Here is an 18,194-nt window from a genome sequence, read left to right on the forward strand (position 1 = left end):
GTTTTAAAAATAAACAGTCCTTTTGCAGTCCTCACTTTGAAAAACTTCCCATCTGGTCCACCTGAAACCGATTTGATATATATTCAGAGATTCAAACAGCATAAATATCATCGCAGTTACATAAAGTGGTTATTTGTAAAAAAGCGAGACTTAATAAAATATATGGAAATGAAAGCCTTTCTCAGAATGCTATGGATTCTTGTCATTACGTGAAATGCTGTAGAATCATTTCATAGTAGCGTTAAAAACGGAATTTATTCTAAAGTTTGATGAAATACGAACGCTTTGCCTTGCCTGGATAATAAAAAATAAGTCTTAAAACTTATGTTGTATTAATACCTGATCGTGGCTGTGAGACTACAGCTCTCTCTCTCTCTCTCTCTCTGTCACTACATGAATTGATGTGCATAGTATGTGGAACGTCTCCTATTGACGAGTCTTTGATTGACAATAACCTCTTAATGAACAGAAGGCAATCGAAATCCGATGGTCTGAATGTTTGTTTCATTTTTTTCCCTTTAATACCGAAGGACTCTCGACTTTCTTACAAACGTTGGTTCTTCATAATTTTGGGAAAATTCCCTTTAAAATGTCGGGCTCATTCGAGGAGGCGTCGGTTGTTCGCTGTTTTTAATTAACTTTTCGCCTTTGCATTTCGGTGAGTGTAGTGATGTAGGAGTAGGAGGATGGAGGGTGGGAGGAGGAGGAGGAGGAGGAGGAGGAGGAGGAGGAGAGGAGGAGGAGGAGGAGATAGAGGGTGGGAGTGGTTGGAGGAGGAGGAGGGAGGAAGGAGATAGGGAGGGGGAAGGTTGGATGGAGGAGGAGGAGGAGGAGGAGGAGGAGGAGGAGGATATAGATGGGTGATGTGGTGGAGGGATGGAGGAGGAGGGAGATAGAGGGTGAGTTGGAGGAGGAGGAGGAGGAGGATGGAAAGGAGGAGGAGATTAGAGGGTGAGTGGAGGAGGGGAGGGGGAGGAGGAAGGAGGAGGTAGGAGGAGGAGGAGATAGAGAGTTGGAGTTGGAGGAGGAGGAGGAGGAGGGAGGGAATAGAGGGTGAGTGGGTGGAGGAGGAGGAGGAGATAGAGGGTGAGTGGTGGAGGAGGAGGAGGAGGAGGAGGGAGGAGGAAGTAGAGGGTGGAGTTGAAAGGAGGAGGAGGAGGAGGAGGATGGAGGAGGAGGAGGAGATAGCAGGGTGGGTGAGTAGTGGAGTAGGAGGAGGGAAAGAGGAGGAGGAGGAGGAAAGGAGAGTGGAGGAGGAGGAGGAGGAGGACGAGGAGGAGGAGCAGCAGTTAGAGGAAGGAGGGTGAGTGCGGGGGGGGGAGGAGGAGGAAGAGGAGGAGGAGGAGGAGGGTGAGGGTAAGTAGAAGTGGAGCAGATTAAGGAGAAGGAGGAGGAGGGGGAGGGGAGGAGGAGGAGGTTGAGTGGAGGATGAGCAGGTCAAGGAGAAGGAAGAGGAGTGAGGGTGAGTGGCGGAGGAAGAGGAGGAGGAGGAGAAGGGAAATGTGGGAGGGGAGAGAGGGTGGTGAGGAGGACGAGGGTTATGGTGGTGGAGGAGGAGGAGGGGGGAGGGGAAGGAGGAGGGGAGTGTAGGAGAGGAGAAAAGAGGAGGAGGAGGCGCTGAGGAGGATGATGGGGAGGGGAAGGATACGAATTGGAGGGGAGGGTGGGGGAGGAGGAGGAGGAGGAGGAGGAGGAGGAGAAGAGGATGAGGAGGAAAGCAGATGGATAAGAGAAGAAACCCCACGAGTGAGGAGGAGAGTTCAAACCTTCAAAAGACTCCATTGGAAGTATCACTTTTATCAAAATTAAATACAATAAAATAAAATAAAATAATAAGCAAATAATAAATCAATAAATAAATGAAATAAGATCCTCTCCTGCTAATTATCTTTATAAACTTTCTCTTGGTTTACAACAGAAGCATAAAACAACTTTCATTTCTAACCTGATGAAGACGTTAAAGTACGATACATACGCTGTAAGATGACTCCAAATTCTAAAAGTTGGCAACACTTTCTGCTAAATAGGAAAAAAAAGGTTATGAAGGATATTCGCTGTTAAATCGTAAACAAAACTTCGCGAAATCCTAAATACGAGACACGGGAGAAACTGTCTCAAAATGAAAGACATCGAATCCTGGAATTCCAGGCAGCTCCCGTGGTCTGGAAACAAAATATCGCAGAGGTTAGCAGAAGGGAATTTCTTATTTTTATTTCTTATTCGTTCCAGATAACGTAATCAGAAGACTTTTAAGTGCAAACAAAGGATTATGTGCAAATGTTTTGTTTATATTCGTGGTTCCTTTCGTAACTTTATCTCGAAAACGACGCCAAGATATTTGGGTATACGTAAATCGATATATTTTTTTGGAATTTCATCGTTTTTATGCCAGTAACTGGTTATCAAGCTTTGATTATTGCAATATATACAATTTCATTATGACTTTCATTGGTTGTCAAGCTTTGATTATTGCAATATATAATTCAATTATGACTTTCATTTTTTTAGTGCAATAAAATTGATACGGAAACTAAACTAATCTCGGAATGATACCAGTAAACTTCTCTCTATATAATTGACTAATCAACATTCCGAATGAGTTTATTTTTCCTCTCTCTCTCTCTCTCTCTCTCTCTCTCTCTCTCTCTCTCTCTCTCTCTCTCATTTATAAATACAGTTATGCAAATATCCCTCATTTTAATCTGTATGTAAATGTAACTGCTCTGCTGGCAAACTCAATTTTAACAGCGTCGTCCATATACCGTTTTGTTTTCCGAGTACATGAAATAAGAATAAAATAAAATGTCTGCTTCTTAAAAGATAATAAAATCGGAATATAACATTAAAATATAAAATGACATCTTATGATCTTCAATTTTGGTGTTAAATCAAGTCTAACAGATAAGTAAATAAATGAAAAATGCGCCGAAGTTTCTTGAAGGCCAACGAGAATAGATCTATCTTTATGTGGTCTCGGTATAATGTTGCATGAACCGCCAGGGCCCTATTCCTATGGAACTTACCTTAACCACAGGGCCGGGCCGGTTAGTGGTCGTGTAGTTGGTCTTGATAATCGTTGCCAGACGCACGATTATGGGTAGCGTGTCCTTTAAGCAAAAGAGACAAGTAGAGAGGAACAAGGGACAATCCAGGAGGGAGATTTAAATTCCCAGTTGACGTGGCTTCAATATATGTAGTGTGTGTGTATCAAATAACTCACCTTCATTTCTTTTTTACAACGTCAGAAGAATCCACAACGCGTCCCTTCAATCCCTTGAAACACTTATTTAACTAGCTGAAGCTTTTTGCGCAAGTCAGTCAACGTTGTTTACTTTTTGAAGCTCGGTCAACACAACCAAACAAGATGGCGACTCACGATCGACTGAGCCGGTTGTTGTCAGTCATTCAAGGTTCAGACGTATTCAAAGTCGCCACGTATTGTGCGGTTATCTCAGTCGAAATAGCGAAAATATGATGTCATCTAATTTAGCGTCCTTTTCCTACATGATATTAATGTAATGAAGTTTTTCTGTCTCTGTACCATTTCGTATAAAAAGAAAAAAGTGGTGTTCATATACCCTGAGGTAACCTTCCCTCATTATTGGAACGGTCGAGATAACTCGAATTCCACTCGCTACAATTAACTCTTTGAAACGTCAAGTCAATCCAATCGTTTTTCCACTTCCTTCACAAATAAACATCCGGTATAAGCAATCAAAAGGTTTAGAACGATCGGAAGACGCTGCCATTCGTTGCTGAATATCGGAATATCATTTTATTTCGATATATTCCATCCTGTCGAAGATTTTGGTGGGAAAAGAATCTTGCATCCGAGAGGGTTGAAACCGATGACATATATCCCTTCATGCTTCCCTGAGCACAGCTTTGACGTTTTGTCGCATGGTTTATCTGGGATACTTATATACATATATATATATATATATATATATATATATATATATATATATATATATATATATATATATATATATATGTGTGTGTGTGTGTGTGTGTGTGTGTGTGTGTGTGAGCTCAGCCTGACATCGTTCCTGGTTCGTGTTACGTCGTGGGAGGAAAATGACAAAAAATTTTACATCTCATTTGTGTTTATCTGTTTGTTGATTTATTGTTTATCTGGTTAGTTGTTTTTATAACACTTGATTCACATTGAGGTGGAGGTGAAACCTTGATGATGCTACGAGCTTTCGGGCAATATAATCATAATATTATGATAAGGCTTTGATGTGTGAACCACTTCCCAAGTCTATTATTAGCATTCCCTTCGGCTGCGAAGAATACCTTCTGCTAGCTAGTCCTTGCGATCGTTTGACATTTTTTTTTACTTTTTTACCCTACACTATTACTTCTCACACAAAGCTGCCATAAGAAGAATGTGAGAGAGTGTCTCAGACCCTATTCTGGCTTTCTTTTATATTCCATAAAGTTTTCCCTGAGATCTTTCTTGGCCGCTCAGTCTCCAAGCCATTCCATACTCGTGTCAATTCTAAGTTTTTGTACGATATTTTTATTTTCCCCTCACGCAGAATCAAAAAAGGTTTTTTCTCTCTTATCCAGCATCTTTCCTGAGACGTTTATGACCTCTCTCTCTCTCTCTCTCTCTCTCTCTCTCTCCACTTGATTATACATACCTCTCTTGGCTTACAATTTTGATTAAGACAACTCTTTGCTTATATATTAAATCCTTTTTTTTAACCTTTTTTTAACATACAGTTATAAATGTTTGAGTTATTCTTTTTATATTCCTTAACGAGCATATAGAAATTCACATATAGAAAAACCATTTCTCCATTTCGGAATATACGAAAATGAAAAATATAAAATGAATTAAGATAAGTACGTCTCTTATAAATTCCTTATGACGTACATGACTATACACACATTTATTTATTTATTTATCTTTTTATTGATTTATATAGTAATTGACTTATTGATCCTAGTATCTCAGCAAAAGCTGGACTAGCAAACATTTTATTTTCATGTTCACTTTGCTTCCTGCTTTAAATACAACAAGGCGTGATCCGACATCCAGCTTACTTGATATGGGTGCTGAAATCTACGGTCAAATAGAGCGTCGTTTCACCAACGACAATTAAAATAAATACGCTATATTTTATTAGATATAATTATTCTGTACTATGTAACATGCAGATTATTTTTTACATTTTCATTCTGATAAATAAATCATAAATATCCTATCCTGAAATTCCTATATCTTGAACTCAGCGTGAAACACCTTTTTGGTAGACCTTTTTAGGCTCTCCCAAAGGGCGTTCCTAACCACCTCCTCCCCCTTTCCCTACACAACAACAACAACAACAACAACAGCAAAGTAGTTTGTAGGCTTACTCCCCGAACAAGGGAAAATGCAAAATTAAAATGCTCGAGCCAGGTTAGTGTAAAATTCGTTTGCAAATCGAACGAACAGGAATTTCCTTTCGTTTTTTTCCCCTTAATGAGAAAAATCTCATGGATGGACAGCATCCAGGATTCTTGCGAAACTTTTGGAAGAAACTAAAACCATTTACGTGTGCGTGTGTGTGTGTGTGTATACATATCTCATGCTGTGTTTTATCATGCCACACAGCATATATATATATATATATAATATATATATATATATATATATATATATGTGTGTGTGTGTGTGTGTGTGTGTGTGTGTGTGTGTGTGTGTGTGTGTGTGTGTGTGTGGTGTGTGTAAGCGAATACCACGGAAAATGATAGTCGGAAATCCAAGCGCTTTCGTCTTTACTCAGACATCGTCAAGGAGCTACTTGACGATGTCTGAGTAAAGACGAAAGCGCTTGACTTCTGACGTATCATTTCCCCGTGTGGTATTCGCTGATTTATGAAGTAACGTGCATCTTACTGTGATTTCTTAAGCATATATATATATATATATATATGTGTATATTATATATATATATATATATATATATATATATATATATATATATTAATATATATATATATATAATATATAAAAGTAATTTAATACCATACAACTCACTGTACCCACAAGTTCGTCCGACTGGAAATTGCACTATTACTTTGCCCCACGAAAGACCTCAGGCGTCAACTAATTGGACGACTTTCACCTGAATGAGGTAACTTTTCTATTAAGTTGTCTCCTTATTAGCAAGAAGGAAAGAAAGAGTTGAGAATGAATGATTCGAGTTTAAATGGTCGTGAAGAAATAAAAAAAATAGAGGATAAAATGGGAAACTTCAGCCAAGGAGATATTCATTAGTAATTACTTGTTGCTTTCTTTTCATCAGTAAATTCTGTTTGCTTTCTTTTCATGAATAATCACTTGTAACCTTCTGTTAATCAATAATTACTTTGTTCCTTTCTTTTCACGAATAATTACTCGTAACTTTCTTTTCATTAAAAATTATTTGTTGATTTCTTTTCATCAGTAATTACTTGCTGCTTTCTTTTCATTAATAATTACTCGTAACTTTCTTTTCATCAATAATTACTTAGTTGCTTTCTTTTCACGAATAATCACTCGTAACTTTCTTTTCATAAAAAAGTACTCGTTGCTTTCTTTTCATCAGTAATTACTTGTTGCTTTCTTTTCATTAATAATTATTTGTTACTTTCTTTTCATCAATAATTGCTTTGTTGCTTACTTTTCATTAATAATTACTTGTTGATTTCTTTTCATGAATAGTTAATAACTCTTAACTTTCTTTTCATTAAAAATTACTTGCTGCTTTCTTTTCATGAATAATTACTCGTAACTTTCTTTTCATTAATAATTACTTGCTGCTCTCCTTTCATTAATAATTATTTGTTACTTTCTTTTCATCAATAATCGCTTTGTTGCTTTCTTTTCATTAATAATTACTTGCTACTTCCTTTCCATTAACAATTACTTTGACGTCGAACAGCCATTTCTATTTTCCGTTCAGTCGATTACATTGTTAACAAAGGCATCAATTCTACTTTTAAATCGACCTCAGTGTTCGTAAAGAACTAATGTTTGTTAAGGCTTGATATTAGAAATAAATAAATAAATAATTAAATAAATAAATAAATAAATAAAGAAATAAAGAAAATAGAAAAACATATTTTTAAAATAAATGCAATTTAACTAACCAGAACATATTCACTGTCATCTTTGCAAAACGCCCATTTTTTAAGATAACTTAAAGGGCTATACTGAACTTGATGTCCTTCCAAAAAAGTAGAAAAAATAAGTCTCATAAGACGAGACCTTACTCTGCATGGGACCCTTTTTTTAATAATGGTTAGAGACTTATAGATCGTTTTCTGCCTTACTGGGAATTCAAATGTCTATACGTGGAACATCTACATTGATAACCTAACCCAAAACATTCCTGTTAATTTTTTTCACGTGTATTTTAAAGCTGCATTATAAGTCTACATTCAGATGTAGTAAATTGAATCGTATTCCTGATACAGTTAGAAAAAAACAGAGGCAATTTCCTTAGTGATACAACAGACGCGACAGTTTTGTTTTTTCTGAAGAAAATAAACGTAAACACTTCACTGCTTTTTCTGTTTCTTCAATCTGTCTCTCTGTACAAGTGCCAAAACCTTTGTTTTGCCAATATGAAATGTAAATGGAAAAAGGATCCTGGCTAAAACATTATTCATTTATATAATAGCAGTCTTCGTTACCAATAAGAATAAGGGATATGCCTTTCATCTGTACAGGCAAGGCATTCAATTTTAGAGTGCTTCTGTATAAGGAGAGAGAGAGAGAGAGAGAGAGAGAGAGAGAGAGAGAGAGAGAGAGATACTCCTTATGGAAAAAAATTTACAAAGTCCTGATTTCGAATTTATTGTCATACAGTCGTGTTATGATGAAATGCAGAGAAAACTATTTACAAAAGTAGATAAGAAAGAGAAGTAAAAAAGAAATGCGGCTGTGGCGAGATTACAAGCAAATAAAAATAAGCAAAGAAGCTCCCCGCAGTTACATTAATACAAAACACACAAAACACAAACACATGTACTCACCTCAGACTCCAAATACTCAGGGCTAATTCGTTGCTCTGTCCGCTGGATATAGTAAGGCTAGGCTATAGTAGATTCACATCAGCCATGCATTTGACGTCTAGGCCCGTTCCTTACGACGCTCCTGATTGGCTGTTGATTAGCCAATCACTGGGCTGGACACTCCCAGTCTCTCGAGAGTTCACATAGGCAGGATGTGTGTTCCTCTTCTCCTGGGGGATACGTCTTTCAAACGTATACCTCAGGAGAGATTGAACACATAGCCTGCCCATGTGAACTCTCGAGAGAGACTGGGAATTTCCAGCCCTGTGACTGGCTTATCAACAACCAATCAGGAGCGTCGTGAGGGACGGGCCTAGGCATCAAATTCACGGTTAATGTGAATCGACTATAGTCGAGATGCAACCACCGCCGAGAATCCCACTACCCAAGATGGACAAACACCAAAACCGTACAACTCAAACAACAACAACCCCACAAACGCCACCACAAATACCACGCAAACAAACACCAACAACTCGAAAACAATGCAACAAATCATAGCCAACTCCAATTCAGCACAACAGACCGCCAACACCAACACTGTCCCCCAACCTCAAGTCCTCAACTCAGACACCAAAACGCACAACCAACCTCTTCAACTTCACCACAACCAGACAGATACAACCACAACAACTTTACAACACCAAAATCACTCAAATCTCACAATATCACTGATTCCTCAATGGACAAAACCGCTGCAAAACTAACTGTTTAGTACCTCTGACTTCACTAACTTCCTCACTTATTATGGCTCCCGTAAAGCGCCCAACAGACTATCATACATTTATGATCAAATTGGCGTTGGACAATCCAATTTGAGAATGTAGAGGCTTGTTTGAAGGATTGAACAAGCAGTTTGAAGCTAGCTTGTCCAACAAGACGTTTGACCAGCATGCTTGACGAGTCTGTAGTGGTGTTTGATCATACATGCTCATTTGGTCACCATCAACCATGGCGAACACACAAGATAACCAAGAATTTTGGATAGAGTTCATTGAACTCTATCAATCATTTCCATGTCTTTGGAAGGTTAAAAGTGAGGAATACAAAAATAGGACACTAAAGGCAAAGTGTCAGCAAAAATTTGCTTGATAAATTGAGAGAAACACATCCAAATGCCACCAAGGATATGATACCAAAGAAAATTAACTCTCTTCGTACTAGCTACAGGAGAGAATTAAAAAAAGGTGGTTCAAAGTGAGAAATCTGGTGCTGCAACTGAAGACATGTATGTACCCTCCTTATGGTTTTTCGGTGCTCTAAATTTTCTCCGAGACCAGGAAATTCAGGAAGAAGGGATATCTACAATAGACATTTGATGAAGAGGTGAGGAAATATTCAAACACATTTAATGCAATGTATATATATTTAGGTAGTTTTTGTACACTCTGTAGATACAGATACAAAACTTTCAGTATATCCAAGTAGTATCAATTTATATCTGATAAACCTGATGTTATCAAGAGATAATGGTGAGATTGTCAGTGTAGAGAATCACATATCTTAATGATAGTACAATCAAATAATGAAAATAAATAAATCATGGTTGCGGTCTACATAATTATTAAGTAGCTTCCAGTGTATTAGAGTTCGTGAATGTATTATATATGTACTGTCAGTATGTCTACAACAATGCACAAATAATTACCCATGTTTAGCTAATTTGCTAGATTTGTAAAGCACAAGAGTACCATGTACGAGAACATAATGCACAGCTACCCTAAACAATATGTAATCAAGCTATATAAATTCTAGTTCAGCTATAACTTCCATGTGATCCTACATACTTGCTAGGGCATCCATCCTGCCACTGAAATACTGACAATACTTATTGCGTACATCCTTGGCTGACAATGAAGACTGTTGAACTGTTGGTTCAAAGGAATGAGCTGCCTTCTACTGATACTTTCTACATATTGTTCTCCATCTCCACTCATATAATTATGCAAGTAGCAACATGCAAGGATTATTTTGGACACTTTAGTTGGGGATAGATTGATTGTCGAGTGTAAAATACGAAACCTAGATGACAACATGCCAAAGGTCCTTTCCACTACATTTCTGGCTCGTGACACCCTATAATTGTATATCTGTTGTTCTTTAGTAAGATTGGCATGATATATGGCTTTCATGACATTCTCCAACAGAGGGAACGCATCATCCCCTATTAAACAAAACATAATGGAACCAGGATCAGTTGTTCTTGGTAGAGGGCTTGGTGCAGGAATGTGTAGTTTATCCTCTGTTAAGTCCTGACTAAATCTTGTGTTTCCATAAACACCCCCATCTGAGACTCTTCCATTTGTTCCTATATGTACCATAAGGAACTGACATTTGGCATTAACTATAGCCATTAAAACTACACTAAAAGTACCTTTATAATTATAGTAGTAAGAACCAGAGTTATATGGCTTAGTAATTTTAACATGTTTTCCATCAATAGCTCCGAGGCAGTGAGGAAAGTCCCATTTCCGATCAAACTCTTCAGACACTGACATCCATTCCTCCTGGCTCTCTGCTATCTGTGAATATTAATAGGATACATAAATATCTTCCAAATAATACCCTTAATGTTAATTTGGTTACAAATTCATATAGAATGATACTACTAAAGATATCATCAAAGGAACACACACACAATCTGGCCCCTTTTTCTCTCTCTTTCTCTGCAGAATTAACTTTTAGATATTTTTTTTTCATCAGTCATCTAAATGCCAATGGAAATGTTGTGAATCCCTGGGGGTTCACGAACCAGGGACGGATCCAGAATTTTTTTTTGTGGGAGGGGGGTGGGGGGATGAAAATCTTCCATTTATATATATATTTGTTTTTATTCACAAACAAAATCTATATATATATATATATATATATATATATATATATATATATATATATATATATATATATATATATATATACACACATATATATATATACGATATATATATATATACTATATATATATATATATATATATATATATATATATATATATATATATATATGTATATATATAATGTATATATATATATATATATATATATAGTCTATATATATATATATATATATATTGAGCTTGAGGGCAGGGGGATCACATTCTCACTGACTGTTTAATTAAGCTTAGTTTGGGTCGGTCTTTAGTACAGTCTTTTTTTTGGACCAGGGGGTGGGGGATGAAAATCTTCCTTTATTTATATATATTTTGTTTTTATTCACAAACAAATCTATAAAAATATATATATATATATATATATATATATATAGATATATATATATATATTATATATACACACACACATATATATATATATATATATATATATATATATATATATATATATATATATATATATATATATATATATATATATATATATATATATATATATATATATATATATATATATATATATATTATTTTTTTTATTTTTTTTGCTTGAGGGCAGGGGGATCACATTCTCACTGACTGTTTAATTAAGCTTAGTTTGGGTCGGTCTTTAGTACAATCTTTTTTTTTGGACCAGTGGGAGGATGCATCCCCATTACCCCCCCCCACCTCCCCCCCTCGGATCCGTCCCTTGTTCAGAAACCCGAGAGTGAAAACCCGTGCTTTAGTTAATTTCTTGACACAAGAACCATTTGTCTGTAATGTTAAGATTTTACATGATGTTTATCACAATATATAATGTAATAATTGACTTTCAACCATTCCCCGTGTTTTCTAGGTACCAGGGACCTCTGGATGTGACACACAAAAATCCACAAAGAAAAGAAAAGTTGCTGCTGAGGGGAAAAAAATAGAATTACTAGAGTTAGCTTGTAAGCACCTTGAAAAGGACGAGGGTGTGGATCATTAGGACAGAGCTGGGCAGAGGAATTTAAAAAATTAGAAGAACACCAGCAAATTTACGCTAGAAAAGTATAATGATATATTATATGAGGGCCGACTCGGGAGACTCAACATGAACTCAGTGAAAATTAATGAATCACAACTCTTACGATCAGTACAAAAATCAGATCATATGAACACTGTAAGAGTAATCACTCATCCTGTTGTCAAGGAACATAGGTCCATAGAGGATCTATTAAATGATCCACAATTTAGTTAATGTGACTGAGTACCAGTAACTGAAATATAAGTAGTCTACATAATGTGAAATTTATTTCTCATACATTCATGTAATTAATTACATACCCTATGTTTTTATGTATATACCGGTTAAACAGTACTGTTATATTTTTGTTTAAACTCTCCCTCTCTCTCTCTTTCTCTATCTCTCTTTCTCTCTCTCTCTGATATGCAATGACATTTGCTTACACCTGTGGTAAATATTATTTTAATTTGCATAAGCTGCTTCCTACAACTGTAAAAGAGCAAATGATAAAATAAGCATTCATCAATTTGTTTTATTTACCTTACCTTTATTACATCTTTTAGTGATGACACTTATAGCATCACAAACGTCTCTATCACAATGTTACCAAGACTCTGAGGAGAGATGCAGCACGCAAACTTCAGATCTTCGAAGGAATCTCCAGTTGCAAGAAATCGGAGAGTACATACAATCGATGACTTGCTGGTATAGCATCTCGACTTGTTGTTGTCTTTTTTCTCAATTATTGGTGAAACCATCGTCAGCAGGTTCATAAATGGGTCGTGGTCCATTCGAAGGTAATTTCTATAGTCTTCAGGTGATGATACCAGTAGCTCATTTAACAGGCATTGATGAGACAGTTCACATCTCTTCTTGTACCACTCTTTCATCCACAATCGTCTCTTTTTGTTTTTATCGTCGACTTCTTCGCTGCAAGCGCCAGCAGAATAGCTATACAAGCTTTCCTTGTTTTGCTCATGCCTCCACGCCTCAATGAAATGTACTGACGTTTGATCATACATATTATCAGTCTATGGCAGTGTATGAACAAACATGTTGGTCATACATGTTTGACAGTCTGTAGGGCGGGTAAGACACTACTGCCACTGATATATCTGTGATCGCCACAACAGACAACACCCACACGCTTACGCCCGCCATCAAACCACTACCATTTATCCCTCCACCAATTTTGCTCTCTCTCTCTCTCTCTCTCTCTCTCTCTCTCTCTCTCTCTCTCTCTCTATTTAACGCAACTCCGAAGACGCTGTCAGATTTACATTACCATTATCACTCCTCCATACGGCAAAACTTCGGCGCTTTCGAGTTTTCTGTATAACGTTTAATGCTGTATAAAACCATCAGCTAAGATTGGTGGGGCTTCAGTTGCTTCCCAGATGTGGTAGAAAGAACATGCATCCCTCACCTCCGAAAACGCTGCCAGATGCACGGTCTATGCTCACTTTAACCTTAGATGTAATAAATGTAATAAACACTGCTTAAGCTAGAGGGCTGCAATTTGGTATGTTTGATGATTGGAGGGTGGATGATCAACATGCAAATTTGCAGCCCTCTAGCATCTGCAGATTTTAAGATCTGAGGGCGGACAGAATAACGCTGAACAAATATTGCAGCCAAGTAAAAGCGATTATGTCATTTATTCAAAGATAATGAACTGCTTATATATTTATTTGCATCATATATTTGCATTATATGCTTCAGAAGTACTTATCATATTTGAAAGCATATACTGAGTTTTTTTTTGTGCTAACAAAAGAACAAACTCAGTGAATGAATAAATCTACCTGTTTGCTTAATTAACGTGCTTCACGGTCGATATACTTCCCAGAAACCAATTCCAGAATTAAGGTTTAGGATCTAATCCCTGTAAAAATCATAAATAGCCGTTATAATGAGGTAATTAGATGGCACTAAGCACCTGACAAACATGCAGGAAATAGTATCTAGTCTCTTGTAATTGATTTGAAAGTATAGATCGCCTTAACTCCAGAGACCCCTTAGGAGCTAATTAAAAGATCCCGGCTAAGAACACTGATCTCTCTAATTATGTGGTTAATTGCTGATTGAAAAAGAGAGGTTCAAGTTCGGGGGATCACAAAGCCACAACTTGCTTAATGAGGAGGTCGTGTCATCTGTAACTAATCACATCGCTTTGTGGTGCCGCCACTGAAGGTTATTTTTGGCTGATTGTTTGGCCTCATTCGAGAGTTCCTGATCGCCGGAGGTTTAACTTTGGATTGACAGGATTTGCGGAGTTAATCGCTCTGAAATGTGTCGGTAATGAGAGGAATTCAGAAAAGCGGGGTGCTGGGGCCGGAGGGGTGTGGGACTTGTTTGGGGGGCATGGGGCGAGGTGGGATTTGGAGTGGGATGTGTGGGACTTGTTGGGGGGCAGGGGAGCGGGAGCGGATTTGCTTCGTTATAACAAGCAGTGTGATGTATTAGAAAAAGTCTTACCACTGACACAAGATCGCTTTGATACAATCTCTGTCCGGCTGTCTATCAATACAGAGAGAAGAGAGAAATAAAAATAGATTGACGGATCAATAACTAAGCAGATGAGAATGTAAGTAAACTTGAAAAGTCGCATTTACCAACTCAGCCGATCTTCGAAAAAGAAGTCAGGGCGAACACGCGCACAAAAGGACACGAGTGGTAGGTACTTCCTGAGACAGCCATCGAGAGGGGTGACCCGGGATATCAGAGCGATGCGAGGTTATTGGACGGTATATTGCAATCTTCATTCGAATCTACTTACGAGCGATAAGGCCATCCATAGCGGGATATTGCAGGCAATAGGAGATATGTCTCCCCGAAGGATAAATTTACGTTTACAGCCAGCAGCGAGACGATTCGTCCGACTGGTAATAAGGGCCATATTTTATTGAAGAGGAAACCTTCTCTCCCTATTGAGATTTCAAGTGTTTCTGATTGCTGCTAGGAAATGGTACTCGTCTGTCGGTTACTATGCAAATTGTGAACTAAAATAAAGATAAAAAAAGTCTGTGTTAATATTTCTCAACTAGATATGAAATACTGATCAATCTCTTGGCCTCCTCGAAGTTCAATAACAGTCAGTACTGAGGTACAATGAAACCTCTCCAGATAGAATATTACGCTCTGGGATCAATTTTGGAAGGGCTTAATACCCTCCTCGCAGTCCAGTCTGGTCTTGGGTTGGGCTAGATAGGACGCCACACCGAAGGATGACATTGGTAGGATATGGCGTTCGTATAGGCGGAGTCCTAGGATTGTAAAGCTGAAGGTGGAACTGAGTATTCCTTTAAGTAGCTTAGGGACCTAGGATTTGAAGGGATTAGATAGGCTATGGCACCTATAGATTGGGTGTATCATGATGCCATATTGCGGACTATGGAAATATGTGCGAGGAATCACTATCTATCAGAACGAATGCCAGTCTACTCACAAACCACAGAATGGTTTATTGAGCTCAGTTTATCAGCTAAAATTATAAAGTTTTCTTTAGATTCAATAATGAAAGGTAAGTAAAAAGCTTTAGATACTTTACAATAAAACAAAAGAAGAAAACAAATTTATTTCCTTTCTTCTGAAGCGAAACTTTCTTTTTGCTAAATTAAGCAGCTAAGACCATTATCATATCATTAGATAAATTAGAAAATTGGCCCCCCTTCTGTTGATTATGAATAGCGGGTCCAGGAACCCATACAAAAGCCTAATTAATTTTCCAGCTGCACTAATAACCTGGAAGATTTAGTGTTTATGTAAGTTTTCTTCCAGTTATTATTATCATTATATTTTTTTTTTTTTTTTTTTTTTTTTTTTTTTTTTTTTTTTTTTTTTTTGCTCTATCACAGTCCTCCAATTCGACTGGGTGGTATTTATAGTGTGGGGTTCCGGGTTGCATCCTGCCTCCTTAGGAGTCCATCACTTTTCTTACTATGTTTGCCGTTTCTAGGATCACACTCTTCTGCATGAGTCCTGGAGCTACTTCAGCCTCTAGTTTTTTTCTAGATTCCTTTCAGGGATCTGGGATCGTGCCTATTGCTACTATGATTATGGGTACGATTTCCACTGGCATATCCCATATCCTTCTTATTTCTATTTTCAGATCTTGATACTTATCTATTTTTTCCCTCTCTTTCTCTTCAACTCTGGTGTCCCATGGTATTGCGACATCAATGAGTGATACTTTCTTCTTGACTTTGTCAATCAACGTCACGTCTGGTCTATTTGCATGTATCACCCTATCTGTTCTGATACCATAGTCCCAGAGGATCTTTGCCTGATCGTTTTCTATCACTCCCTCAGGTTGGTGCTCGTACCACTTATTACTGCAAGGTAGCTGGTGTTTCTTGCACATGTTCCAGTGGAGGGCTTTTGCTACTGAATCATGCCTCTTTTTGTACTGGTTCTGTGCAAGTGCCGGGCATTTGCTTGCTATGTGGTTTATGGTTTCATTTTTCGTATTGCACTTCCTACATATAGGAGAGATTTTCTTTCCGTCTATCGGTCTTTGATCATATCTGGTTCTTAGGGCCTGATCTTGTGCCGCTGTTATCATTCCTTCAGTTTCCTTCTTTAGCTCTCCCCTCTGTAGCCATTGCCATGTGTCATCGCTGGCTAGATCTTTAGTCAGCCTCATGTATTGTCCGTGCATTGGTTTGTTGTGCCAGTCCTCTGTTCTGTCTGTCATTCTCCTGTCTCTGTATATTTCTAGGTCTTCGTCTACTTTTATTAGTCCTTTTTCCCATGCACTCTTTAGCCACTCGTCTTCACTGGTTTTCAGATATTGCCACAGTTCTCTGTTCTCGATGTTGACGCAGTCCTCTATACTTAGTAGTCCTCTCCCTCCTTCCTTTCGTGTTATGTATAGTCTGTCCGTATTTGCTCTTGGGTGTAGTGCTTTGTGTATTGTCATATGTTTCCTGGTTTTCTGATCTATGCTGCGGAGTTCTGCCTTCGTTCATTCCACTATTCCTGTGCTGTATCTGATTACTGGCACTGCCCATGTGTTTATGGCTTTTATCATATTTCCGGCGTTGAGTTTTGACTTGAGTATCGCCTTGAGTCTCTGCATATATTCTTTCCTGATCGTGTCCTTCATATCTTGGTGTTTTATATCCCCTCCTTCCATTATTCCCAGGTATTTGTATCCAGTCTCATATGTCTGTTTGATGTTGCTCCCATCTGGTAGATTTATCCCTTCAGTTCTCGTTACTTTGCCTTTTTGTATGTTGACTAAGGCGCATTTTTCTATTCCAAACTCCATCCTGATGTCCCCAGATACAATCCTTACAGTCTGGATTAGAGTATCTATTTCCTTGATGCTCTTACCATACAGCTTGATGTCGTCCATGAACATCAGATGGTTGATTCTGTTGCCTCTTTTCTTGAGTTGGTACCCGGCATCCATCTTCTGTAGTACTTTTGTCATGGGAATCATGGCTACTACGAAGAGTAGTGGGGACAGTGAATCGCCCTGGATGATCCCTCCCGTGATATTAACCTCTGCTAGTCTTATTCCAGAAATTGTAAGTATTGTATTCCAGTTGCATATTGTATTTTTGAGGAAACTGATGGTGTTTTCCTCTGCTTCATGTATTTTCAGGCATTCTATTAGCCATGTGTGTGGTATCATGTCGAAGGATTTCTTATAGTCTATCCATGCCATGCTTAGGTTGGTTTTCCTTCTCCTACTGTTCTTCATTACCATTTTGTCTATAAGGAACTGGTCTTTTGTGCCCCTACACTTCCTTCTGCAGCCTTTCTGTTGGTTGGGGATAGTGTTTCTCTCCTTTAGGTAGTTGTATAGTTGTATAGCCTAACACTGATGATACCTGTTAGTAACTTCCACATTATTGGTAGGCAGGTGATAGGCCTGTAGTTACTGGCTATATTATTATTATTATTATTATTATTATTATTATTATTATTATTATTATTATTATTATTATTATTATTATTATTATTATTATTAGAGCAGTGTAGTTTATACAATTTAAAACTTTCAACACTGAATTCACGTCCTTTTGCAATAAGTTTGTTTAATCAGACTATTTGAACCGAAACATTAATACGTCAACACAAATTCTCTCATTCCCTTTCTGCATCTCTGATCAGCTGCATAATTTATGCAGTTGATCTGGAACGAAAATCTAAAAAGGAGAAATTACAAATTATTTTATTTTTAATGAAACGACAATGCTTATGGTTGATGTTTCCCTCATTTCTTTATTAGAAGAAAAAACAGGCAAAATTAATTTG

General features: G+C 37.6%; 1 protein-coding gene across 1 annotated transcript; it reads left to right on the plus strand.

Annotated features, from left to right (window-relative positions):
* The first annotated feature begins 1,166 nt into the window (after positions 1 to 1,166).
* On the plus strand, positions 1,167 to 8,759 carry LOC135215333 (leiomodin-2-like). The gene is made up of 2 exons (XM_064249892.1): positions 1,167 to 1,303; positions 8,405 to 8,759. The coding sequence occupies exons 1-2, from the start codon at positions 1,167 to 1,169 to the stop codon at positions 8,757 to 8,759; spliced, it is 492 nt and encodes a 163-aa protein (XP_064105962.1).
* The last annotated feature ends 9,435 nt before the right edge of the window (positions 8,760 to 18,194 follow it).

This window comes from Macrobrachium nipponense, chromosome 5 (assembly GCF_015104395.2).
Source record: "Macrobrachium nipponense isolate FS-2020 chromosome 5, ASM1510439v2, whole genome shotgun sequence".
Classification (NCBI taxonomy): Eukaryota; Metazoa; Arthropoda; class Malacostraca; order Decapoda; family Palaemonidae; genus Macrobrachium; species Macrobrachium nipponense.

Excerpts from the sequence above, each read along its gene's own strand:
- LOC135215333 (XM_064249892.1), top strand. The coding sequence starts at position 1,167 with ATGGAGGAGGAGGAGGAGATAGCAGGGTGGGTGAGTAGTGGAGTAGGA. Across the intron at positions 1,304-8,404 it reads CAGCAGTTAGAGGAAGGAGG|TCGAGATGCAACCACCGCCG; the intron begins GTGAGTGCGGGG and ends AATCGACTATAG.